This window comes from Rattus norvegicus, chromosome X (genome assembly GCF_021556685.1).
Source record: "Rattus norvegicus strain SHRSP/BbbUtx chromosome X, alternate assembly SHRSP_T2T, whole genome shotgun sequence".
In the NCBI taxonomy this organism is placed as follows: Eukaryota; Metazoa; Chordata; class Mammalia; order Rodentia; family Muridae; genus Rattus; species Rattus norvegicus.
This window is the reverse complement of record NC_141554.1, coordinates 160,027,254-160,054,362: the sequence shown is the minus strand read 5'-3', so window position 1 is coordinate 160,054,362 and position 27,109 is coordinate 160,027,254. Positions and strand designations below refer to the sequence as shown.

The window sequence follows — 27,109 nt, the reverse complement described above, 5'->3', positions numbered from 1 at the left end:
AAGAGTTACAACTTTCCACACACTAGGATGGCTACACTAAGTCAGACAGACCAGTGTTGGTGAGGGTTGAGGGAACTGGAACTCTCATACAACAGCTATTGCAGATATAATGCAACCACTTTGGATAAGTTTGGCAGTTCTTTCCCAAGTTAAACAATATGTCACCAAATGAACCAGCTATTCTACTCCTATGTATGTACTCAAGGGAAATAAAAACACATTAATGCTGAAATGTGCATACAGATAGCAGCTTTATTTGACTCAAACTGGAAAGAATGGAAATAATAATTAACAGGCATCAACAGGTATTAGAGGCCATTTAATACACTGGGATAAATATGAAGTGTGGATATACACACAAACACCTGGAAACATCTAAAAATGGCACTAAGAGGCCAGACACACACTGTAGAAGTCCATTTATACAGAAATTAATCACTAGTGATAGAAAGCAGTAGTTGTAAGGGTGGGATAGGAGGAGAAGAAAGGAGGAGTTATTGACCAAGATGCTGAATGTTCACTGACGTGACAGACGGGATGACTTTAAGAGTATGGACACCCATCATAACTCATCTACAGTTGTACACTTTAAGCTGTATAACCTATACCCCCATCAATCTGTCAAAGAATGTTAATGCATCACTAGCTTCCAAATGCATAGCAGGCCTTCATTTCTGCTCTCATCGTTCCTAGGTGGTGGAGAGGGACCAGACTGAACACAAAAGGGGGCACTGTTTCTCTCTTAAATGTGCAAGGGCTTGAACTGATGTTACTTTCAACATAAGAATGTAAGAATCTTCAGAACCCAGGCATGGTGGCCCAACCCTGTAATTCCAGCACTTAAGAGGTAGAGGCAAGAGAATTAAGAGTCAAAGGGCATCTTGGGTTACAAAGGCTACCACCCTCCAAAGAAAACCCAGCTAGCTTCATGTTTTCATAAGACCCAATTCATCTGTGGTTTCATGAAACAATGGCCCTCTGAGACTTGTGGGCTTCCCTGATACACTATATCCTCTTCACTCCCAACCAAGGCACTTTTCAGCAATGCTTCCCAACCCCCAAACCTGAAGTCCCTATATTCTACTTCCTGTTTGGAAAGCTATAAGGGTGGGTGCTTCCATGCTGCCTGAAATGTGGTAGCACAAAACAAAACAAACAAAAACAAAAAAACCAGAAAGAGAAAACAGGCACAGTGGTCCCTCTTGATGGAGCTTTCTCTTTAGAAACCTGTTGCGTAGGCTTGGTCTCACAGTTGCAATTTGGGGCCCTGTGAGAAGCCTGTACCCTGGGCCGACTAAGACAGGCCCTCCCACATGGCAAACAACCCCTTCTCAATAATCCTAGCATCACTCTAGGATCTTTCTAGCTCGGAGTTGACTCTTGCTTCTGACTTTGAACTCATTACTGTCTGTTACTTCAATCCTTGAAACAGTCCCTCTCCACAACAGGGAAAGCCCTTTCCAAGTAGCTGTCTTATTTTCAACCAACAAAACGTTGAAAACTTCCACCTCATGATAAATTCAGAAAGAACCACCTGCCAGTTCCTGGAGACAATGCCAGGGCATTCACACAGCACCTGAAAAGCACCCAAAGTCTTAAAAGGCAAATGGTCTAAAGGTAAAGTATGGAGGGGGGATAGGAAGAGGAGGAACTAGAAAACAGTGGGAGGTTTGATAGTTTAAGCATTTACAACCTAGTTGCCCCTTAAGACACACAAATGAATGATTAGCCCCAATCCCCATCTAGCACAAGGGATGGAGCACAATTTTCAGGCACAAAACAGGGAAAAGTACAAGCATCCCTCTGGGTACTCTGACTTTATTCCAGGAGAAACCTGTTCTGTTCATTTACACACCTGATTACCATACCTGAGAGAACTTACTACTCCTAACTGACTTGTTGAAAACATCTAGGAACAGGAAATAAAGTAGAAAACTGAGATGTGTTGCTATGTATGTAGCAACCACTGGGGACCCTGGAACATTTCAGGGTACTCCACTCTAAAGTGTTCTACATCTCTCCCTGCAGACCTCACTTTCTGTGGCAAATGACTACACATGGCCTTTTCTCTGGAGACTTATCTTTGGGTATAGAAGCTGGTGGCAGGCTTGGAGGATAGGTATCATGCATTCCCTTCCCAGAGCCATGGAAATGAGTATTTAAGAACACATGACAGTTTGCACAGAGCCTCCCACTGTGAGCGCTTGCTCTACATGAGGCCTAGTTCCCTGTATCTGTGCCGGCCCTAGCAGAGATTGTCTGAGCAATTACTTCACCAGGGACTTAAAAGACACTACTCTTAGTATTCCTTTTTCTAGTGGGAAACCAAGGTAGCAGATACTTTGGACTGCTCCAGGGGCCACTGAAGCCCACTACATAGCCTAAGTTCAGCACACTAAGAGAGGAAGGCTCTTTCACTAGTGCCCAGCATGGGACTTGGAGTGAAGACACAAGGCTGAGCACAACACACAACTGCAGGCTCACGAGAAAGCAATCATAGAACAAGAAGGTGAGGATCTACCGGAGGGGGCACGGAGATAAGAATAAGCTACAAACTAGAACCTTACACAAAACATTTTATATACATAAAGTGTGTGTGTGAGTGTGTGTGTGTGTGTGTGTGTGTGTGTGTGTGTGTGTGTTTAAGAATATCTGAAGTTATTCTGTGACCAGGGCCCCAGCCAGCATCCCAGGTCTCCAGGTCTTCTCATACTCTCTTGGTAGGAGGCAGTTGTCTTTGAACCTCACTAATCTAGCAGGGAAGGTGCCATCATTCTTCCTTGGAGTGCCCAAGGGCAGCCTCCATTTTATCTGTACTACCCACCTGTCCTCAGGCAGCTTTTGTGACAAAATCTTACCCCTTGGACATGAGAGGACTGGAAAGTAGCTTGATACCCAGGATGCTGGGCTGAGTACACCAAGGACAGATCTCCTGGGCTTCTGGAGATAGCACAGGCAGAATAGAACTGCTATAGGTTTTCTTATGAAACACCTTCCCCTTAGTTCTAAGAAAAGTCAACCAGGCTTAAGAGAAGTGTGTGTGTGCGTGGGGGGGGGAGGGGTGTCATATCATCACTTGGAAGGCCAACTTGCCACCATACTCACCAGTTATGGGCTGGGAAGGCACTTTGTCCTGTCTGAGCTGGGGTGGGGGAGGATGGAACACAGGACCTGTGGTCTGCTAGGCATATACTCCGCCTCTGAGTTACACCCTTTGCCTGAGGGATTTTTATAAAAGATCAATTCCCCAACACTCTCATATAACAAAGATGTCCATTTTCCAACTGTTACCCGCAAACAAAGCATATAAGATAATGGCAACTTTAATATTCTAAGAAATGTCATCTGAAAGATAATTATGTGGGCAGACTCATTTCAGGGGTCATTTAAGTGCAAATTCCTAACCAGTCATCAGCACACAATGAGTTCTGTGAAAGGGATTAGCAGAGAAACTTTAGTTATTGGGACAGTCAGTGGGTAGGAGTGGCACAAAGAAGCCATGTCTTATCTAGACCTATGAGGCACTAGAGGAAAGGAACACTGTTCCCAAAATGGAGACCCTCAGGTCTGTGGGCTTTAACCTTTCTGCAAGATAACAGGTTTGGTACAGACCCTCCAAACAACATCAAGAGGCATATACATAGGGTCCAAGTTTTCACACATAGCCCAGCCCGTGCCCCAGGACAGCAGGTACCCTGTGCTTTCCTGTAAAGCATCAAGTCAACCTTAGAGCCCCTTCAATTTATAAACTTTTAATGGAATAAAGTGCCTTTAGTATATTTTCCCTAGAAGCACAACACTTAAGGAGAAGGAACCACCGCACATTAAACAGGGGAAAGGTCATGGGGTTATCTGTCTGTAAACTTCAAGGTAACTGTGCCAAGAATTGCCTGGATATATCTGCTTCCCTCCTAAACACACCAGGCAATAAAGCAACTCTGTAGAATACAAATCTGCTCACTTGGACCCCCACCACTCACACAGGCTTTCACATACCCAAGCATATTCTCTCTCTCTCTCTCTCTTTCTCTCTCTCTCTCTCTCTCTCTCTCTCTCTCTCTCTCTCTCTCTCTCACACACACACACACACACACACACACACACACACACACACACACACAGGAGAACCCTGCCTAGGCCCCTTGAGGAGCCTTCCTGTACAATCTCTAGGCATCAATTGTATCATCAAGGACTAGGGAGGGAGCTTTCCTTTTTGACCCCTCAGGGAAGGAGCAGGTCACACTACACTGGAGCGGGGTGGGGCACTGTCATTTTGAATTGCTTCTCTGTTTCACACTGGGGAAGAGGCCATCCTGCCATTCTGAGCTGCTGCCCAGTTTCTGGCCTCAAGGTGAGGATGGTCCCTGGGGCATCTCAGCATACAGGAAAACTACACTGCCTTCACTGTCGCTTTCCTCTGTGGGCTGGGCTTCCAGATGTTGGCTGAGTATTGACTTATCCTCCAAAGCTGAGGTGCTCGAAGTAACAGGCTTCTGTTTCTTGTCATCTTCGTCGTCATGGATGCGCAAGTGGCGGCACAACAGCAACTTGTTCTCAAAGACCTGGCCGCAGCGCTCACACACTTGGGGCTTCTCATTGGTGTTGATGGGCTGAGGCTCAGCCGAGCTACCTTCTCCAGCCTCCTGGGGCCTCTGCCCATGGAGACCCCGCTCCAGGAGCATGCAGCCGCGCCGGAAACCCTTCCCTCGGGTGCGGCGCTGGAGCCGCACCCCTCCATGCACCACCTGGTGCTTGAAAAGGTTGGCCCGGCGACCAAAGGCCCGGCCGCATTCGCTGCACTCATAGGGCTTCTCGCCGCTATGGACCCGCTGGTGTTGGCTGAGCCCTGAGTGGCCTCGGAAGGCCTTGCCGCACTCGCCGCACGCAAAGGGCCGGTCACCACGGTGACTGCGCTGGTGGTGGATGAGCTGCGAGATGCCCTTGAAGGCCTTCCCGCACTCCTGGCAGATGTAGGGCTTCCGGCCGCTGTGGGTGCGCTGATGCTCTATGAGGTTGGAGCTTCTGCTGAATGCCTTGCCGCACTCAGAGCACTCGTAGGGCCGCTCGCCGCTGTGGATGCGCGCATGCTCAAGCAGCGCGAAGCTGCGCCGGAACACCTTGCCGCACACGCGGCACATGAACGGCATCTCACTGCTGTGGATGATCTGGTGCTTGACAAGGTTGGAGCTGCGCGTGAAGGTTTTGCCACACTCACCACATTCATAAGGCTTGTCGCCGCTGTGGATGCGCTGATGTTCCAGCAGCGCCAAGCTGCGCCTGAACAGCTTCCCACACTCGCTGCATTCATACGGTTTCTCACCGCTATGGATGATCCGGTGTTTGATGAGATTGGAGCTGCGGCTGAAGGATTTTCCGCACTGCTGACATAGATACCGCTTATCCGCGATTCTGGAGTGTTGGTACCTTACAATGGGATTTGGCCTGAAATCATGAGGACGTCTCTGCAGTGAGGATCCCGAGGTGTCTCTGAGGAGACCTCTTCCAAAAAGTTTCGGTTTTGGAGTCAGAGTCTTGCTCTTTATCCTATTTCCTGTAACGACAGAGCCACCCACAGTGTCACTTCCCTGGGCTTCTGTGGAGTGTTTCCCCTCTTTTCACCTTCCTATCAGGGAACCATCAAGCAGACAGAAGGGATTGCAGAAGGAGGGTATGCTGTTAAGTGGGCAGAACTAGTAACACCATGGCAGATAAGCCTCTCTTCATCTAGTCTCAGCAGGAAGGGAACATTGGGGGACTAACATCCTCACTAAAGAGGGCTTCTCACCCAAAGTTCCAGCCCACATTACCTTCCTTCCGTGGGCCAGCCCGTTTTACTCCTGACACTATCAAGTTAGCTGAGGGTACCTTGCTCACCGGTACAGGATCCTGCCGCACTCTCCATTCCACCATCCCTAATCCAGGGCTTCTCCCCTTTCTCCAGCTGGGATACCAGGTTAGGCTTGGAGAAAGCAAATCCTATTCAAAGAAATGAAGAAATGTTGGGTTTGTGTGGAATTGGCAAGATGGAAAGTCTCTTGCAGATGCACAACGACAGGAGAATGAAGAATGTTGAAGCAGCTGGAAGGAAGTTGCCCTAGCTCCTGCCTACATTTCTCCAGGCTTGGAAATCAAGTGCACTATCTGGCCTCATGGCCTTCATAAGTGGAAGATGTTGCTAACTTCTATAAAGCAGTTTGAATGTCAACTACATGTGCTGTTAAAAATGAATCTAAAATGCTGTAAATAAATATTTCAGTTTAATTGCTATCTGTTTCTCAATAGAAAGATGTTTTGGGAATCTATGATTTTGTGTGGGTCTGACAGGTCATTATTGATTATATCCTGAGCATTTAAAAGTCCAAGCTATTTAGAAGTTTATTTTTAATAGCATAACTGACCTACAAAGTATAGGTCAGATAAAGAAATGCACTTATTCTTGGGTTCATAGCAATCAACAAGCAAGAAAATTCAGAACTAGAGTCACTTACCCACTGACACCAAATGACTGTAGTTTTCCAGCATCACCTGCTTGTAGAGGTTCCTCTGTTTGAGATCCAGAAGTTTCCATTCTGTCTTTGTAAAGTACACAGACACATCCTCAAAAGATACTGTCACCTAAAGCAAGCCAGTTATGTGTCAGGGAATTAAAATGCTAGGTTATTCCTAGATGCAAACAATAAAACACGGCTCCCTGTCCCTGGAGAGTTCAGCAGTCAGGAGCGACTCAGCAGCAAGTCTTGTCTCAGGAAAGAGGAGCAGACAGAAGTAGAAAACCTAGCAAAGGAGACTCAGGAAAGCAGCATGCTGCATGGGGCAGGGCAGCAAAAGCTCCCTCCATATAGCAGAAGCACTTGGAAACTGCTAAGGACAAATTCTGGGACAGTGAAGGGGAGACTAACCACTTACCTTGGGCTTTGCCCTCAGAAGAATGGCCGCCATAGTCAGAGCTCCAACCGAAGCACAGCTGAAAGGCTGAGAGACATGTAAAGAGTAAGATCAGGCTGGCCTGGTGGTGTAGCCTATGGCTGCTGCAAAGCCAACCCCAGCTTGTTTCAAAACCTGGTTTATTTTTCTTGCCAAATGGTAGCAAGGCAAGGCAAGGCTGTGGTGTGTGTGTGTGTGTGTGTGTGTGTGTGTGTGTGTGTGTGTGTGTGTACAGTGTGTGTGTACAGTGTGTGTGTGTGTGTGTGTGTGTGTGTGTGTGTGTGAATGAGTGAGGTTCCAGAAGAGTGGTCGACCTCTTCTACAGACACCATAGGCTCAGTATCTGCAACCTCTGGAAGCTTCACATAGGCTACTGATTATTACACATTTCTTATAGCTTGATGGGGTCACTGCAACAAAGTGTTCTAAACCAATGAGTCACTTCCCCCCCCCTCACTACTTCTTCTTCTTCTTCTTCTTCTTCTTCTTCTTCTTCTTCTTCTTCTTCTTCTTCTTCTTCTTCTTCTTCTTCCTCCTCTTCCTCTTCCTCTTCCTCCTCCTCCTCCTCCTCCTCCTCCTCCTCCTCCTCCTCCTCCTCCTCTTCTTCTTCTTCTTCTTCTTCTTCTTCTTCTTCTTCTTCTTCTTCTTCTGTTTCTTTCTTCTGCCCTTCATACTCTCCCTCCAACTTTTTAGGCATTCATGGATGCTCCATTTATGGTTCCTCATTCTCTAGTGTCTGGGTCCATATTTAAAAAAAACACACCAAACACATGCCCACAACCTTCAGGGGGAGAGTGAGAGTTGCTAGTGAGCAGAAAGAGGCACAGTGAAGAGGGATCTACAGGAGATGGGCAGGGGCTCTCTGAAGAGGTGATGTCAGACAGAGAGTGGCCATATGGTTGCAAAGGAACACAGGCAATAACGTGCCCAGGACACAGGCCTTTCCCTATGGCGTTCATTTGTGCTAAAAACTGAGAGGATGGACTTAAGCAATGAGACTGAGTGAGGACTGCAAAGAGTTGGTTCTCATGCCAAGGGCTTGACAGAGTAGACAAAGTTAACTTAGCTTCAGGCTTCTAAACTTCAATTCATGTAGAAGCTAGTTAGAGCCATTTGCTTCAAGAATGCTGTTCTAATAGACTTGAGACTGACAACATGAAAGTCCTGAGTAAAACAGCAGAGAATCCAAAAGGAAGCCCAGAAGGGTAATGGGTCAAAGAGTTTCATTATGCCCTGGTGGGTGACTATAGTTTGTTTCTTTGGCAATGATAGGGCCATAGGAGAGAAAGAGGGGACAGAGTCTAGGAAATACATTTACCCACTTAAATTGCCCTCAGGTCCTGTAAGTCAACACTGACTAATTATAAAGTCATGTTTCTGATGTAGTTTCTATGAATCAGGCAAAAAAAAAACCCAAAACCAAAACCAAAAACAAAGATTACTTAAAGGGGTGGAGAAACGGTTTAGTGGTTTGGAGCATTTGCTGCTCTTCCAGAGAACCTGAGTTCAATTCCTAGTACCTGTATCAGGGTTCTCACATCCATCTATAACTTCAGCTCTAGTGGATCAGATGCCTCTGGTCTTTACAGACATGTATATTCTTAAAAAATTATATGTCATGCATAGTGTCCAGTACTACATATATGCTTCCAGGCCAGAAGAAGCACCAGATCTCACTATAGGTAATTGTGAGCCACCATGTGGTAGCTGGGGATTGAACTCAGAATCTCTCCAGTTATTCTTCAGCACACACACACACACACACACACACACACACACACACACACACAGAGTACTAAAATTAAGGATATATTTTTAAAAGGCTGACCTTTAAGATGGGACAGATAAATGCCACCTGGGACCCCTGTGTGCAGGGGCCCGAGAAAAGGCGGGGCAGGCCCTTCTGGTTGCTGCCCTCAAGGAGAGCTGAAACACAGCCCCCCAGCAGCAACTTCAGGCCTGGGAACAGAGGTAAGACTAACTTTTCTGCTCCAAGTGACCTGCCTGGTGGACTCAGGACTCAGGACACACAGAGGCAAAATTTCTCTGGGACCGGACACTTCCGGTTTTTAGCTGGAGCCCGAACCTCGCTGATCCCGGCCCACAGCTCCCTGCTCCCAAAGCCCGTGGGAGAGAGAGCTCACCGTCCAGACAGGTGGGCAATCCTGAGACTGCAGGGCGGGACAGACCGCCAATACTGCCCACCCTTGCCCACATCCCTGGCCCAAGAGGAAACTGTATAGGGCCTCTGGGAACAGGAAGATGGGGGCACTCAAGTGGCAGGTCCCCTGCAGTCCAGCCCGGATCTGAAGGGACCCGGTCAACAGCTCCCTGCACCCAAATCCCATGGGAGGGAGAGTTAAACCTTCAGAGGGGCAGACACACCTGGGAAGCCAGAAGAAACTACACTTTGTCCACATTTCTGACTCTAGAGGAAAACACCTAGCGCCATCTGGACCCCCTGTGCACAGAGACCCGAGAAAAGATGGGCAGGCCTTTCTAGTTGCTGCCCTCACAGAGAACTGAAACGCAGCCTCAGAGGAGCGACTTCAGGCCTGAGACCAGAGGTAAGACCAACTTTTCTGCTTCAAGTGACCTGCCTGGTGGACTCAGGACACATGCCCACAGGAACAGCTGAAGACCAGTAGACAGGAAAGACTACATGCCTGAAAGCAGAACACTCTGTTCCCACAACTGGCTGAAAGAAAACAGGAAAACAGGTCTACAGCACTCCTGATACACAGGCCTATAGGACGGTCTAGCCACTGCCAGAAATAGCAGAACAAGGTAACACCAGAGACAACCTGATGGCAAGAGGCAAGCACAGGAACCCAAGCTACAGAAACCAAGACTGCATGGCATCATTGGAGCCCAATTCTCCCACCAAAGTAAACACTGAATATCCAAACACACCAGAAAAGCAAGATCTTGATTTTAAATCAAATTTTATCATGATGATGGAGGACTTCAAGAAAGACATAAAGAACTTCCTTAGAGAAATGCAGGAAAACATAAATAAACAAATAGAAGCCTATAGTGAGGAATCACAAAAATCCCTGAAAGAATTCCAGGAAAACACAATCAAACAGGTGAAGGAATTAAAAATGGAAATAGAAGCAATAAAGAAAGCACAAAGGGAGACAACCCTGGATATAGAAAACCAAAGGAAGAGACAAGGAGCCATAGATACAAACATCACCAACAGAATACAAGAGATGGAAGAGAGAATCTCAGGAGCAGAAGACTCCATAGAAATTATCAACACAACTGTTAAAGATAATGTAAAACAGAAAAAACTACTGGTCCAAAACATACAGGAAATCCAGGACTCAATGAGAAGATCAAACCTAAGGATAGTAGGTATAGAAGAGAGTGAAGACTCCCAGCTCAAAGGACCAGTAAATATCTTCAACAAAATCATAGAAGAAAACTTCCCTAACCTAAAAAAAGAGATACCCATAGGCATACAAGAAGCCTACAGAACTCCAAATAGATTGGACCAGAAAATAAACTCCTCCCGGCACATAATAGTGAAAACACCAAATGCACAAAACAAAGAAAGAATATTAAAAGCAGTAAGGGAAAAAGGTCAAGTAACATATAAAGGCAGACCTATCAGAATTACACCAGACTTTTCATCAGAGACTATGAAAGCCAAAAGATCCTGGACAGATGTCATACAGACCCTAAGAGAACACAAATGCCAGCCCAGGTTACTGTATCCAGCAAAACTCTCAATTAACATAGATGGAGAAACCAAGATATTCCATGACAAAACCAAATTTACACAATATCTTTCTACAAATCCAGCAATACAAAGGATAATAAAGGGTAAAGTCCAACATAAGGAGGCAAGCTATACCCTAGAAGAAGCAAGAAACTAATCGTCTTGGCAACAAAACAAAGAGAAGAAAAGCACACAAACATAACCTCACATCCAAATATGAATATAACAGGAAGCAATAATCACTATTCCTTAATATCTCTCAATATCAATGGCCTCAACTCCCCAATAAAAAGACACAGATTAACAAACTGGATATGCAAAGAGGACCTTGCATTCTGCTGCCTACAGGAAACACACCTCAGAGACAAAGACAGACACTACCTCAGAGTGAAAGGCTGGAAAACAACTTTCCAAGCAAATGGTCTGAAGAAGCAAGCTGGAGTAGCCATTCTAAAATCGAATAAAATCAATTTTCAACCAAAAGTCATCAAAAAAGATAAGGAAGGACACTTCATATTCATCAAAGGAAAAATCCACCAAGATGAAGTCTCAATCCTAAATATCTATGTCCCAAATACAAGGGCACCTACAAACGTAAAAGAAACCTTACTAAAGCTCAAAACACACATTGCACCTCACACAATAATAGTGGGAGATTTCAACACCCCACTCTCATCAATGGACAGATCATGGAAACAGAAATTAAACAGAGATGTAGACAGACTAAGAGAAGTCATGAGCCAAATGGACTTAACGGATATTTATAGAACATTCTATCCTAAAGCAAAAGGATATACATTCTTCTCACCACCTCATGTTACTTTCTCCAAAATTGACCATATAATTGGTCATAAAACAGGCCTCAACAGATACAGAAAGATGAAAATAATCCCATGCATCCTATCAGACCACCACAGGCTAAAACTGGTCTTCAATAACAATAAGGGAAGAATGCCCACATATACGTGGAAATTGAACAATGCTCTACTCAATGATAACCTGGTCAAGGAAGAAATAAAGAAAGAAATTAAAAACTTTTTAGAATTTAATGAAAATGAAGGTACAACATACCCAAACTTATGGGACACAATGAAAGCTGTGCTAAGAGGAAAACTCATAGCGCTGAGTGCCTGCAGAAAGAAACAGGAAAGAGCATATGTCAGCAGCTTGACAGCACACCTAAAAGCTCTAGAACAAAAAGAAGCAAATACACCCAGGAGGAGTAGAAGGCAGGAAATAATCAAACTCAGAGCTGAAATCAACCAAGTAGAAACAAAAAGGACCATAGAAAGAATCAACAGAACCAAAAGCTGGTTCTTTGAGAACATCAACAAGATAGATAAACCCTTAGCCAAACTAACCAGAGGACACTGAGAGTGTGTCCAAATTAACAAAATCAGAAATGAAAAGGGAGACATAACTTCAGAATCAGAGGAAATTAAAAAAATCATCAGATCCTACTACAAAAACCTATATTCAACAAAACTTGAAAATCTTCAGGAAATGGACAATTTCCTAGACATATACCAGGTACTGAAGTTAAATCAGGAACAGATAAACCAGTTAAACAACTCCATAACTCCTAAGGAAATAGAAGCAGTCATTAAAAGTCTCCCAACCAAAAAGAGCCCAGGTCCAGATGGGTTCAGTGCAGAATTCTATCAGATCTTCACAGAAGACCTCATACCAATACAATCAAAACTATTCCACAGGGGTTGGGGATTTAGCTCAGTGGTAGAGCACTTGCCTAGCAAGCACAAGGCCCTGGGTTCGGTCCCCAGCTCCAAAAAAATTTTTTTCCACAAAATTAAAACAAATGGAGCACTACTGAATTCCTTCTATGAAGCCACAATTACTCTTATTCCTAAACCACACAAAGACCCAACAAAGAAAGAGAACTTTAGACCAATTTCCCTTGTGAATATCGACGCAAAAATACTCAATAAAATTCTTGCAAACCAAATCCAAGAGCACATCAAAGCAATCATCCATCATGATCAAGTAGGCTTCATCCCAGGTATGCAGGGATGGTTTAATATACGGAAAACCATCAATGTAATAATCCACTATATAAACAAACTGAAAGATAAAAACCACATGATCATTTCATTAGATGCTGAGAAAGCATTTGACAAAATTCAACACCCCTTCATGATGAAAGTCCTGGAAAGAAAAGGAATTCAAGGCCCATACCTTAACATAGTGAAAGCCATATACAGCAAACCAGTAGGTAATATTAAACTAAATGGGGAGAAACGTGAAGCAATCCTACTAAAATCAGGGACTAGACAAGGCTGCCCACTCTCTCCCTACTTATTCATTATAGTTCTTGAAGTTCTAGCCAGAGCAATCAGACAACAAAAGGAGATCAAAGGGATACAGATTGGAAAGGAAGAAGTCAAAATATCACTATTTGCAGATGATATGATAGTATATTTAAGTGATCCCAAAAGTTCCACCAGAGAACTACTGAAGCTGATAAACACCTTCAGCAAAGTGGCTGGGTATAAAATTAACTCAAATAAATCAGTAGCCTTACTCTACACAAAAGAGAAACAAGCCGAGAAAGAAATTAGGGAAATGACACCCTTCTTAATAGTCCCAAATAATATAAAATACCTCGGTGTGACTCTAACCACGCAAGTGAAAGATCTGTACGATAAGAACTTCAAGCCTCTGAAGAAAGAAATTGAAGAAGACCTCAGAAGATGGAAAGATCTCCCATGCTCATGGATTGGCAGGATTAATATAGTAAAAATGGCCATTTTACCAAAAGCGATCTACAGATTCAATGCAATCCCCATCAAAATACCAATCCAATTCTTCAGAGATTTAGACAAAACAATTTGCAAATTCATCTGGAATAACAAAAAGCCCAGGATAGCTAAAACTATCCTCAACAATAAAAGGACTTCAGGGGGAATCACTATCCCTGAACTCAAGCAGTATTACAGAGCAATAGTGATAAAAACTGCATGGTATTGGTACAGAGACAGACAGATAGACCAATGGAATAGAATTGAGGACCCAGAAATGAACCCACACACCTATGGTCACTTGATTTTTGACAAAGGAGCCAAAACCATCCAATGGGAAAAAGATAACATTTTCAGCAAATGGTGCTGGTTCAACTGGAGGTCAGCATGTAGAAGAATGCAGATCGATCCATGCTTGTCACCCTGTACAAAGCTTAAGTCCAAGTGGATCAAGGACCTCCACATCAAACCAGATACACTCAAACTAATAGAAGAAAATGTGGGGAAGAATCTCAAACACATGGGCACTGGAGAAAATTTCCTGAACAAAACACCAACGGCTTATGCTCTAAGATCAAGAATCGACTAATGGGATCTCATAAAACTGCAAAGCTTCTGTAAGGCAAAGGACACTGTGGTTAGGACAAAACGGCAGCCAACAGATTGGGAAAAGATCTTTACCAATCCTACAACCGATAGAGGGCTTATATCCAAAATATACAAAGAACTCAAGAAGTTAGACTGCAGGGAGACAAATAACCCTATTAAAAAATGGGGTTCAGGGGGCCACGTCAGCGGGCGGCGGGGCTGTAGGGGCACCATGCGGCGGCGGGGGGGGGGGCGCTCCTGGCTAGCGCCCTAGCCGCCTAAGCTGGTACCTGGCGCTTGGCGCGCTCCCTGTGGCGTGGCTGGAGCGGCCGCACGAAGCCAGGCTGAGGGCAGAGCTGGGGACGCTGCGGGAGCAGCTGCTTCGGCACAGCCCCTGCGTGGCGGCTCACGCCCTGGACGCCTTCGTGGAGCGGGTGCTGGCGGCCTGACGGCTGGGGCGCGCAGTGTTGGCCAACGCATCGGGACCCGCCAATGCTTCGTACCCCGCGTGGGACTTCACCTCGGCGCTCTTCTTCGCCAGCATGCTAGTCACCACTGTGGGCTATGGCTACAGGACCCCACTGACCGATGCAGGCAAAGCCTTCTCCTTCATTTTTGCACTCCTGGGCTTGCCTGTCACCATGCTACTTCTGACTGCCTCAGCCCAGCGCCTGTCACTGCTGCTCACCCATGCACCCGTCCTGGCTGAGCCTGCGCTGGGGCTGGCACCCGCAGCGGGCAGCCCGCTGGCACCTGGTGGCCCTGCTGATGGTCATAGTGGCTATATTTTTCTGATCCCGGCTGCGGTCTTCGCCTACCTTGAGGAGGCCTGGAGCTTTCTGGATGCTTTCTATTTCTGCTTCATCTCTCTGTCCACCATTGGCCTGGGGGACTATGTGCCTGGGGAAGCCCCGGGCCAGCTTTACAGATCCCTCTACAAGGTGCTTGTCGCAGCATACCTCTTCCTCGGCCTTGTTGCCATGGTGCTGGTGTTGCAGACTTTCCGCCGTGTTTCCGACCTCCATGGCCTCACTGAACTCATCTTGCTGCCGGATCCGGACCCTGCCAGGCTCCACCAGGATGAGGATGACCAGGTGGACGTTCTGGATGCCGGGACAGATCTGCATCAGCATCTCTCTGCTGCCTCCCACGCTAATTAATGCCTCCATCCCCAGGTAGCTGTCGACCTGGACACACCTGGCCTGGGCTTTGGGCCCCATGTGATTAGATCAACCGGAAAGCCCACTCACACTCTCCACTAGGAGGTGAGGAGTAGCGGCTTTGCTCCTGTGTCCTCCGCTCCTCAGGGCCCTGACACAGTCATTTTCTCCTCCTATCTTTTCTCCCATTTCTTCTCAGACTCTGACTGCTTGGGCTTTCTGACTTTGTGAGAGTGGTGGTTTCTATGCCTTTTTGTTTTGTTTTGTTCTTGTTCTTCCGTATCTCACTCTCTTGCATAGTTCATCTGGCACATCCAGTTCTTCTGGGCTCCAACCCTGGGCTCCATTTCAGCCAGTGAGGTAAACTGACCGGCTGGTCCCTTGACAGTGACAAGCTCCAGTGGGCACCGGAAGAGGCAAGAGTAGCCAGGACTGAGGAGTGGACCTGAAATGTTCGGGGTTATCTTTCCTGGGGACAGGAACTAACCCAAGACCTGCCAGTCAAGAGAAAAAATGCTCCCTTCTCCTCCGGTGTCTATGGGCCATAGTACCTGTGGGAAGAGGCCTGCAATGGGCCAGCATCTCCCTCAGTGACTTAACAGGCAAGGAACTGACCCAGGATATGAGCCGAGATTCAAGTGGCATGAGACAAGCAGCTTAGCATAGTTCCCGTGGTGATACCATGTCTTTTACTGGGCACTGATGGCCGTGGTCTCTGGAGCCAGTCTTCTTGGGCGTGCCCTGTGACTGGGCCATGTTTCACCAATGCTTTTGGACGGTCACTCTACCTTTCAGACTCTGTCTCCTAAATGGTGACCATAATAACACTTACTCTAAAAGGCGACCTCAACCAGTAGCACATGCCTGTAACCTGAGCTGAAGCAGGAGGCTTGAGAGTTCAAAGGCAGGATGCCATACTCAGCAGGAGCCAGGCAATAAAACAATGTAAGCAATAAAATTATAATGATGATGATGATGGTGGTGGTGGTGGTGATGATGGTGATGATGATGATGATATGTTCAATGGAATATAGTGCCAGGCTTAAAGGAACATGAGAGTAGGCTATAGAAGGACATATAACCCTCAGGGCTGGGACTTATTTTATTTATACAATATATCACTTAAAGATTTTGGCCGGGAAAAAAAAAAGATTTTGGTGGGCTGGAGCAATGACTCAGCGGTGAAGAGCACAGACTGCTCTTCCAGAGGTCCTGAGTTCAATTCCCAGCATCCACATGGTGGCTCCAAACCATCTGTAATGGGATCTGATGCCCTCTTCCGGTGTATCTGAAGACAGCGACAGTGTACTCATATACAGAAAAAAATAAATCTTTTTTAAAAAAGAAAAAAAATGGGGTTCAGAGCTTAACAAAGAATTTACAGCTGAGGAATGCCGAATGGCTGAGAAACACCTAAAGAAATGTTCAACATCTTTAGTCATAAGGGAAATGCAAATCAAAACAACCCTGAGATTTCACCTCACACCAGTGAGAATGGCTAAGATCAAAAACTCAGGTGACAGCTGATACTGGGGAGGATGCAGAGAAAGAGGAACACTCCTCCATTGTTGGTGGATTGCAGACTGGTACAACCATTCTTGAAATCAGTCTGGAGGTTCCTCAGAAAATTGGACATTGCACTACCTGAGGATCCAGCTATACCTCTCTTGGGCATATACCCAAAAGATGCCCCAACATATAAAAACACACGTGCTCCACTATGTTCATAGCAGCCTTATTTATAATAGCCAGAAGCTGGAAAGAACCCAGATGCCCTTCAAAAGAGGAATGGATACAGAAAATGTGGTGCATCTACACAATGGAATACTACTCAGCTAACAAAAACAATGACTTTATGAAATTCATAGGCAAATGGAAGGAAAATATCATCCTGAGAGGGGTAACCCAATCACAGAAAAGCACACATGATATGCACTCATTGATAAGTGGATATTAGCCCAAATGCTTGAATTTCCCTAGATGCACAGAACACATGAAACTCAAGAAGGATGACCAAAATGCGAATGCTTCACTCATTCTTTAAAAGGGGAACAAGAATACCCTTGGGAGGGAATAGGGAGGCAAAGTTTAGAAAAGAGGCAGAAGGAACACCCATTCAGAGCCTGCCCCACATGTGGCCCATACATATACAGCCACCCAATTAGACAAGATGGATGAAGCAAAGAAGTGCAGGCCGACAGAAACCGGATGTAGATCTCTCCTGAGAGACACAGCCAGAATACAGCAAATACATAGTCGAATGCCAGCAGCAAACCACTGAACTGAAAACGGGACCCCCATTGAAGGAATCAGAGAAAGGACTGAAAGAGCTTTTGAAGGGGCTTGAGACCCCATATGAACAACAATGCCAACCAACCAGAGCTTCCAGGGACTAAGCCACTACCCAAAGACTATACATGGACTGACCCTGGACTCTGACCTCATAGGTAGCAATGAATATCCTAGTAAGATCACCAGTGGAGGGGAAGCCCTGGGTCCTGCTAAGACTGAACCTCCAGTGAATGTGATTGTTGGGGGAGGGCGGTAATGGGGGGAGGATGGGGAGGGGAACACCCATATAGAAGGGGAGAGAGAGGGGTTAGGGGATGTTGGCGCAGAAACTGCGAAAGGGAATAACAATCGAAATGTAACTAAGAAATACCCAAGTTAATAAAGATGGGGAAAAAAAGATGGGAGAGATAGTAGAATTATTAGGTGAAAGACTGGAGGAGACTTGGACATCACACATCAAAATGTTAATTGTAAGTTAAATGTGGAGCAGAGGTTGGGACAGATCTGTTCCTAGGATGAGCAGAGAAGTACTCTGACCACAGCCCTCTAACTGCAAGCTAACTGAGTTGAGGCTTTGGGTCATGAGGAGCATGAAGCCAGAAATGCAAGTGGACTGATCCAACTGCAGTTTTTCACAAGGCAACTAGCACAACCTCTGTAAATTAGTATCATGTGTGGAAGGAAGCTGGGAGGAAGACTTTTTTTTTATAGATGATAAGGGATTTAGTCTTAAGATGTTGGTATGAAGAACAGAGTCATCAAAGTCGCTGAAGATAATGGAGACTGTGAGGTGGCTACCAAAGAATGGTTCAGGAGTAATCACCAGTGTTCACATGTTGGGTAGATAACAGCACTGAGGCACAGAGGAAAAATATTCTTTTTTTTTTTTTGGTTCTTTTTTTTTTTTTTTTTTGGAGCTGGGGACCGAACCCAGGGCCTTGCGCTTCCTAGGTAAGCGCTCTACCACTGAGCTAAATCCCCAGCCCCGAAAAATATTCTTTTAACGAAATGTGTATATTGAAACAATTGAAAAAATGGTATGCTAAGTTTAAAATAGCCCATGAACCAACAACAACAGCAACAACAAAGAATGAAACATTTCCAGCACTCATTGCTCTTTTCATTGCTGTGAGCAACTTAAGAGTTTATTTTCACTCACAAATTGAGTGTATATTGTCCATCACGGAGGGGAAAGCACAGTGGCAGGTGTTTAAGGCAGCCACACCCAGGAAACAGATACAGAGACAGATGAATTCTAGTGCTGAGTTCTGTTTCTCTTTTTTCCTGTGTGTGTGTGTGTGTGTGTGTGTGTGTGTGTGTGTGTGTGTGTGTATTTATGTGGGGGGATGTGTACCTGAGTGCAGTTGCCTACAGATGTTAATAAAGGGCTTTGGATTTTCAGGGAGCTGGTATTACAGACAGTTGGGAAGTACCTGATATGGGTGCTGGAAACTGACCTTAGGTCCTCTGAACAAAGAAGAAACACTCTTATGTGCTGAATCATCTTTCTAGCTCCTTTTCCCCTTTTACCCAGTTCAGGACTCCAACCCATGGGACAGTGCCACCTTTATTTAGGGTGAGTCCTCCCTCCTTAGTTAAGTCTCTCTGGAAATATTCTCATAGACATTCCTAGAAGTCTTTTAGGTAATTCCAAATCCAGTCCACTTGACAATGAAGATGAACCAGCCCAAGTGTTAATGGAATCTAGGCGAAGGTGTTGCTGGATTTACAGGATGATTTTCTGTTTCCCAGGTGCTTGCCCTGAGACCTAAGCCTTCTGGATCTGCCTCAGGCAGGCCCAACTCTATATGGGAACAAAGCTGAGCTCCAGGTTTAAAATCTCCCTTCAGCTTATTCCGTGTTCTGGAGATCTTTATGCCATTGTCAGTGTGCTCTCAAAGTATAGTGGGACTCTGGTCGCTTCTTTCTTCTTTGTGATACTGAGAATGATTCTGCTGTATCATATTGATGTACTTTGCCACAGGCCCAAAGCTATGGCCAATTAGCAAGCTGAAAGCTCAAAACCTGTGAGCCATAGCAAACATCTTCTCTGTATAACCTGGTTGTATCAAGCATTTTCTTACTGTAATAGGAAGCTGAATAACAATGACCAAAGCAAAGGAAAAAATAACTATGGAAATCATTGGCATAGGGCTAGAATATGGTTCATCAGTAGTACTATATTTGTCTTCCAAGCATGCGAATATGATTAGATGCAAGCTTGATATCCAAAACTCATGTAAAAAGCTAGGCCTAAGACTAGAGAGATGGGTCAAAGGTTAAGAAAATTCTGTACTTCCAGAGGACCCAAGGTGGGTTTCTAGCACCCAAATGTTGGTTCACAACCATCCGTACCTCCAGAACCAGGAGAGCTGACATCATCTTTTGACCTCTAAGGGCATTCACATGGCACATAAATGCATGCAAAACATTCATACATGCAAAATAAATAAACCTCTAAAATAAAAACCTGGGTCTGATGGTGCATTTTTGTAATTACAAGTGAGCTTCAGGCTGAGAGAGGTCTCAAACAAACAAACAAACAAACAAACAAACAAACCCAAAGTGGATGGCTCCTGAGGAATGACATCTGAGATGGTCTTCTGGCCTTCATATGCACATGGGCATGTGTGCCTAAACACACAAGAACACACACACACACACACACACACACACACACACACACACACACACCATGGGGAGACAGTTCAAGTGTCAAGACTGAAGACTGGATCTCTTACCTATATAAGTGGTGTGGTAGCCCATCTGTAATCCAGGCACACAGAAAACAGACCTTGGAGCAAGCTAAGTAGCTAAACTAACTACTTAAGTGTAAGTAACTACCCAACTGACCAGCTCTAAGTTTGAGTGTGAAACTGTCTTTCCATATATAAGGTGGAGAGTCATTTTTTTAAAGATTTATTTATTTATTTTATGTATGTAAGTACACTGTGGCTGTCTTCACACACCAGAAGAGGGCATCAGATCTCATTACAGATGGCTGTGAGCCACTATGTGGTTGCTGGGAATTGAACTCAGGACCTCTGGAAGAGCAGTCAGTGCTCTTAACCGCTGAGCCATCTCTCCAGCCCAAGGTGGAGAGTCATTGAGATGGACACTTGATGTCTACTTTTAGCCTCCACATATATATATACACATGTATCTGTGCATTACCATGCATGCGTGTCCTCACATATAGAAACACACACACACACAATCCCTAATCTCCCCCAACACAAGCAAAACAAGTTCATTTGGATGGTTATTCAATGAGTTAAATTCTACTCCTGAATACAAACTCAAAGTAATTTTAAAAACACAAAACAGATGTCTACATAAAGACCTATACACCCACATTCATAACAGTCACACTATCCAAAAGGCAGAAACAGTCTAAACATCTATCACGAAACAAATGGATAAACAAAATATGGTATATATAAACAATGCAGTATCATTTGGCCATACAAAGGAAGGAAACTCTGATGTATGGTACAATATGGATGAACCCTGAAGATATTCTGCTAAGTTAAAAATGTCAGACCTGGACACAAAAGGCCACATGTTGTATGATTCCATTTATATAATTTAACATGGCACTTCATAAGAGCTGCTTTGACCTAGCTTTTAGTTGTGGCTAAAATCTTTGTCTTTTGTAGGTAGTTTGCCAAGCCCCCATTCTTTTTTTGGGGGGGCTTTTAAAAATATTTTATTAGATATATTTCTTTACTTACATTTCAAATGTTATTCCCCTTCCCGGTTTCCTGTCCATAAGCCAATATCCCCTCTCCCATATGGGTAGTCCATCCATTCATCCCCCTTACTGCCCCTCCATATTCCCCTGCACTGAGGGTCCAACCCTGGCAGGACCAGGGGGTTCCCCTTTCCCTGGTGCTCCAACAAGGCTATTCTCTGCTACATATGCAGTTGGAGCCCTTGGTCCATGTATATATAGCCTTTTGGTAGTGGTTTAGTCCCTGGAAGCTCTGGTTGGTTGGCACTGTTGTTCTTATGGGATTGCAAGCTCCTTCAACTCTTTCAATCCTTCCTCTAATTTCCCCCAGGAGGGGTCCTGTTCTCAGTTCAGTGGCTTGCTGCTAGCATTGATTTCTGTATTGGACATGCTCTGGATGTTTCTCTCAGGAGAGTTCTTTACCCGGTTCCTTTCAGCATGCATTTTTTAGCTTCATCAATCTTATCTAGTTTTGGTGACTGTGTATATATGGACCACATGTGGGCCAGGCTCTGATCCAAGCCCCCATTCTTACTATGTCCCATATTAAGGTTCCAGTCTCTTGGGCCACTAAATACTCACTCCCGCCTACTTCCAACCAGGTTCTCAATCAGGGACTAGATCCCCAAAAAATTGGTGGCTTCTACTAGCCAACCCACAGGGAACTCACCCAATTCCTGTTATGGACATGATATCCTAACAGTTTCCTTGTCCCTAAATGCCCCCTCCATGTTGCCCCACGTGGCTGATTTCTCTCATTCAGTGACCAAATATGAGAATTCTTGTTGCCTTTAATTTACCACGATGTCACGAATTCCCAAACCTTTATAAAGTGAATGAGTCCAAAAGAGGCAAATTCATAGCCAGAAAGCTGGGCTGAGAGACCAGATATAAAAAATAACTTAGTGGATTCAGGGGTTTCCTCATGGGACAATGAAAATGCTCTAGAACTAGATAGGAAGCCTGAGCAGCACAGTTAAAGCACTGAATATCACTTAATAATGTCCTTTAAAATTGTGCCTTTAATTAAAACAATTATGTTATTATTTTATGTGTATGGGTGTTTTGCCTGCATGCATGTCTATATATTAGTGCACTCCTGTTGCCCACAGAAACCAGAAGTGGGTACTGGATCCCCTGGAATTGCAGTTATATATGGTTGTTGAGCTGCCATGTGGGTGCTGGGAATTGAATTTGGGTCCTCTGGAAGAACAAGTGCACATAACCTCAGAGCCATCTTTTCAGCCCTGCAAACTGTGTCCTCTTGACTTTTTTTTTTTTAAGCAAGGAGGGAAAAGAGACAGGGGAAATGGTTCAGTGCTTACTTAGCAAGTAGGAGGATCTGAAGTAGAGAGCGATTAAGACCCACATTGACTTCTGGCCTCCCTGCATAAACATGCATAGAGCTTACATGCAAATGTACACATTCAAATAAGGAGGGACAGGGGTTCTTTCAATTATTTGGATGCCCACAGGCTACATGTGCATTTCATTATGGACACTCTGTAACACTTATGAGGTGTGGAAATGATCCAAATTTACAAGGGTTTTGGATTAAAATGGTTGTTTTTGAAAAAACAACATGATCCAGGGAGATGGCTCAGCAGGTAAAATCACTAGTCATGCAAGCGTGACAACCTGGATTTGATTCATGGAACCCACATTTTAAACAAACAAAACATATAATGGTGTGAATCTGTAATCTCAGTGCTCATGAGGTAAGAGAAGAATTGTCTGGTAGTCTAGCCTGAAGTATGCAACTCAGCAGAGACAAGAGAGACTCCACCTTCAACAAGATGTTAGGTGAAACTGACTTCCAGAAATTGTCCTCTGATCTTGTGTGTATCCTGTTGCATTCTCTCTCACAGATATACCAAACAAAAATAACATAAATGTGCTTGTTCACTACCACAATGGCACCACAATGACATTATTCCTATCAGAAAATTCAGAAGCAAGGGGCAGTTTACCCCTCCTCACATTTGCTGTTATGTTGTCCTAGAGCCAGGCCCATGTTCAGAATTTTACCTGTGGAGGATAGACCCATTGGAAGTGTCACACGAGGATGATACACAGCAGTGTTTGAGACCTACTCCCTAAATATCAGTCATGATTTCAGCTCTTGCAAAGACACAACAAACCCTATCCTCATGAAGATCCCAGGTAACTCCTAGGTAGCTCCATTCTTCTGGGTGTTATGTCTGAGTTTATGTGTGTGTATGTGCGTGTGCGTGTGCGTGTGCGTGTGCGTGTGTGCATTTGGAAGAAGGAAGCTTGGTAGAACTGAAGAACAATTGGACTGTCTATGTTGCGGATCTCCAGAACACAGAATAAGCTGAAGGGAAATTTTAAGCCTGGAGCTCAGCTTTGTTCCCATATAGAGTTGGGCCTGCCTGAGGCAGATCCAGAAGGCTTGGGTCTCAGGGCAAGCACCTGGGAAACAGTAAATCCAGCAACATCTTCCCCTAGGCTTTAGTCCTGCTAAGGGTCTTGATCACAGGCCAGCAGTGGCTTCTTCAAGCCCTCTTTGCATGGACCAAGGAAGGAGGAAGGTGAGGAGAGGGCTGTCTACTGCAGGCACAGTAAGCCTGGCAGAGAAAAGGACCTGTAGGCCCATCCTACATGCTACCACGAGGTGGGGTGCTTTCCCTAGATAAAGGAACCAGAAATCCACCAAATAAACAGCAAGGAAAACAGTCAGAATCCTCTTTAGTCACATCACAGCGGAGAATTTGGGCCTTTTCATCCAGAAGGAGGGCTATCAGGTTACTTAGGGTAGAACTTTTCCTCTAGCAGCTCTTGCCCCAACTACATCTTTCAGCCCTGCATGCTGCTCCTGAGGCAAGGCTCTACTTAACTGCCCTACTACCACCTTACTAGAGATGGATGGCTAAGGAGCCTTGCCTGCCAAAGCCCTGAGGGAGCTCTCTTGCAACTACTGGCCCCAAGCTTAGTTCTAGGAGGAGGGGGCCATTAGAGGGCCACTAACCATGGATGCTTGCTGAGGGATCCTCTGAACAGGTAGGTCAGATCTTGACCTTTTCTGCCCACAGTCTGAACCAAGACTGTCACTCAGAGTAAACCCACACAGCCCATTTGTCTCCTCCTTTCCCAGTTCCTCCCTTAGCTGCAGTCATGAGTCAGAGCATGCTTGCCTCAGGGCCTTTGTACCAGCTATTCCTTCTGCCTAGAATATTCCTCCAAAACAGAAACATGTGCCTTATTCTTTTATCACCTTCAAGTTTGGGCAGAAATTTTCTAGTTCCAGCACCTAAATTTGCAACTGGGCTTCCCCTTTTTCAGCTCTTACTAGCTTTCATTCAACCCATGTAGTCGATAATCTAAATGGCCTGTGCTCTGTCACTAGAACTCCAACCATAAAGGGGAGGATTTTTTCCCATCTCTTTTGATAGACCTCAGACAATTCTGTCACAACCTGGTTTATAATGGTTCTTGACAGATCCTTATTAGGTGGAACTAGTCATAACTAGTACTGCAGGGAAGCGCTAGGCACAATTCCCTGTTCAGTTCAGCTTTATTCACTCCCTTACCTGTTCTCCCACCTTCCCTCTGTCTTTCCTTCCCTCTTTCTTTCCTTGGCTTCACTAAGCTTTTTGCTCTTCCCTGGAAGAGCAATCAATGAACACTCAACACACACTGTGGAAAGGCGCAACTCTCCACTCCTGAGAGCCACAGGTTTATGATTTTGACAGCCTGTCCCAGTCTGGGGGCTGTCAGGGCTTGTGCCTGTGGGCTATTTCCCAGGTGCCCCTGGGTAACAGTGCCGTGACCTCATAATTGGGGCTTACCCAGACTTCCCACACCCAGAGGTATAAAATCTAAATTACCTGGGCAGATCAGCTGTGCAATGCTGTCGTGTCAGCCCCAGGTCTGAAAATCAGAGGAGAAATACTAAAATAAGTCTTCAGTTTCCCTGCTCCCCCAGCTTCCCCAGCTCCCACCTCTGCCCAGTTCCTCTTCCCAAGGCACTAGCAAACAGAATCCCTGAAAGATCCTGCCCAGCTCTTTCAGCACTGTCCCATTGCCCAGGGCTTCCCCAAACGTCCCCACTACAGCCCCTCCGTCCATCCTCAGGCCACCTGTGTCTTCCCTTCCGCACTCCTGCGGAGACAGGCCAGTGATCTTTAGAGCTTCCCTTCTCCTGCCTGCCTGTTTACCTACCTGCACGCTAGGCAGCTTTGGCTTTCTCTCCGCACCCCTAGATCAGGTAAAAACCCGAAGCCAAGGATGCTGCCTCCAAGAAGCTCTCCAGGGAGGTATCCTGGAGAGGTTCTGAGCTTTCAGATGGCTGTCGGTCTCACCTTGTTCAGGAGGTTCGTCCTGCGTGGCCGACCCTCGGCCAGGTCCTCTGCTGCGGAGGAGGAGCAGGGCGCGCAAGCAGGCGTGCCTGGGGCGGGGGTGACGACGGCGGCGTGGGAACGGGGCGCAAAGGGGGGACACGGAGCATGCGCGGCGCTGCAGGAGGGCGGCTCAGCCCACTCCCGCCCCACTTAGGCGACTGGTCTCACCCTGGACACTTCCATTTTCTGTCTGGGCTCCTCTGAAGCAGTCTGATTGCAGTGGTCACAATATGGTAGTCCTGAAGCAACAAAAGAGACCCCTGTTGACTCACATCATTAATGAAACACCTCCCATGAATCAGACCACTGAACATTCCATCCATCCATCCATTTCTCTAGCATGAAGTGGCCAGGCCATGGTCTAGTAAGGGACTGTTCCTGTGAACAGGAAGGACAAGGACCAGAAAGGGAGCAGAGGGCATGAAGGGGGACCTAGAATAATGACAAGGTAGAGAAGGAGAGAAAAGAGAAAGTACAAGAACTGGTGATAAACTACTGAACACAGGGTCTTTTTCTCAGGTTATCCGATGTAGTCAGAAAGCCAGTCCCCCAGCATAGGCATTAGGGTTACCATTTTCCCATAGATCATCATCCACATGGTAGAATCAATATGGGAAACTGAGGGCTGGAGTTCTATACTTCTTTCTGGAAAGTTATGAGATCTCCCAAGAAAAGTTAGTATGAAAAGAGTAAAACATAAAGAAAAGAAGATCAACCATATTATCGGTGCTACCAAAGCCTCCCAACCCTGGCTTCTAGGAACTGAGCTGTATGTTTCCTTATAAAGCTGAGCAGGGTCTTCTGTCTTTAGATGGCCTTGAGATCAGGCAGGGTCCAGGGCAAGGAGACCTCTGCAAGCCGGTGATCCTAGGATAAGGCTGTCCTATGTCCCATGCCTGGAGGAAAAGTTAGGACCCCCTCACCCCACCCCGCCAAAATGCTCCTGGTAGTGTAGAGTGGAGACTGAAGGGGGACAAAGGCAAGCATGGCTTTGGAGCCCCTTTCCTGGAATAGGCTGGGAGGACCCCAGGGACCCTCAGCTGTGGGTTTCAATGAAAAGATGCCTGCTCACTGGGACTGCTGGACAGGTGTACCCAGGTCTGTGCCCCAGAGTAATGTGAGCACCCCCTTATTCCCAGTATCTGTGAATGTGGCCACACACAAGAGACAGATCTTTGAGGATGTTGTCCCCTTAAAGATGGAGAGACACTATCACCCTGATGATCCAGGTGGCCCCAAGTCCAGTGACAGAGGTCCAGAGACACACAGAAGGAAAAGGCAAGGTGGTAGGGGTGTGTGGCCACAGCCAAGGGACAGGTGGAACTGCTAGAAGAGGTGGGAAGGGTCCTCCCTCAGCCCCTCTAAAGGATGTCACTGACTTTAGACTCTAGAGCTCTAGAGCTGTGGGAGTCAGGTCCCTTCCAGGCTCTGCTCATCTGCTGTCCACCCCAAGATACTACTCATCCCTGAGGCGATCAGGGGACCTTAAAGTATTTTAAGGACAGTTTGATCTGGGGGCCAGTGCTCTTTGTGCCCACAACTGTTAGGGTCACTAAACTGGTGTGGAG

At 45.8% G+C, this 27,109-nt stretch overlaps 1 protein-coding gene and 1 pseudogene across 4 annotated transcripts; one reads left to right on the top strand and one right to left on the bottom strand.

Annotated features, from left to right (window-relative positions):
• Positions 1 to 232: 232 nt before the first annotated feature.
• On the bottom strand, positions 233 to 25,590 carry Zfp92 (ZFP92 zinc finger protein). Of its 4 annotated transcripts, none has more exon segments than NM_001447024.1 (6): positions 233 to 5,551; positions 5,866 to 5,976; positions 6,489 to 6,615; positions 6,907 to 6,972; positions 25,029 to 25,071; positions 25,363 to 25,590. In NM_001447024.1, coding segments are annotated over 4 exon segments (1,476 nt in total). In that variant the 5' UTR covers positions 6,940 to 6,972; positions 25,029 to 25,071; positions 25,363 to 25,590; the 3' UTR covers positions 233 to 4,346.
• Positions 7,695 to 15,226, top strand: Kcnk6-ps1 (potassium two pore domain channel subfamily K member 6, pseudogene 1; annotated as a pseudogene).
• Positions 25,591 to 27,109: the final 1,519 nt, after the last annotated feature.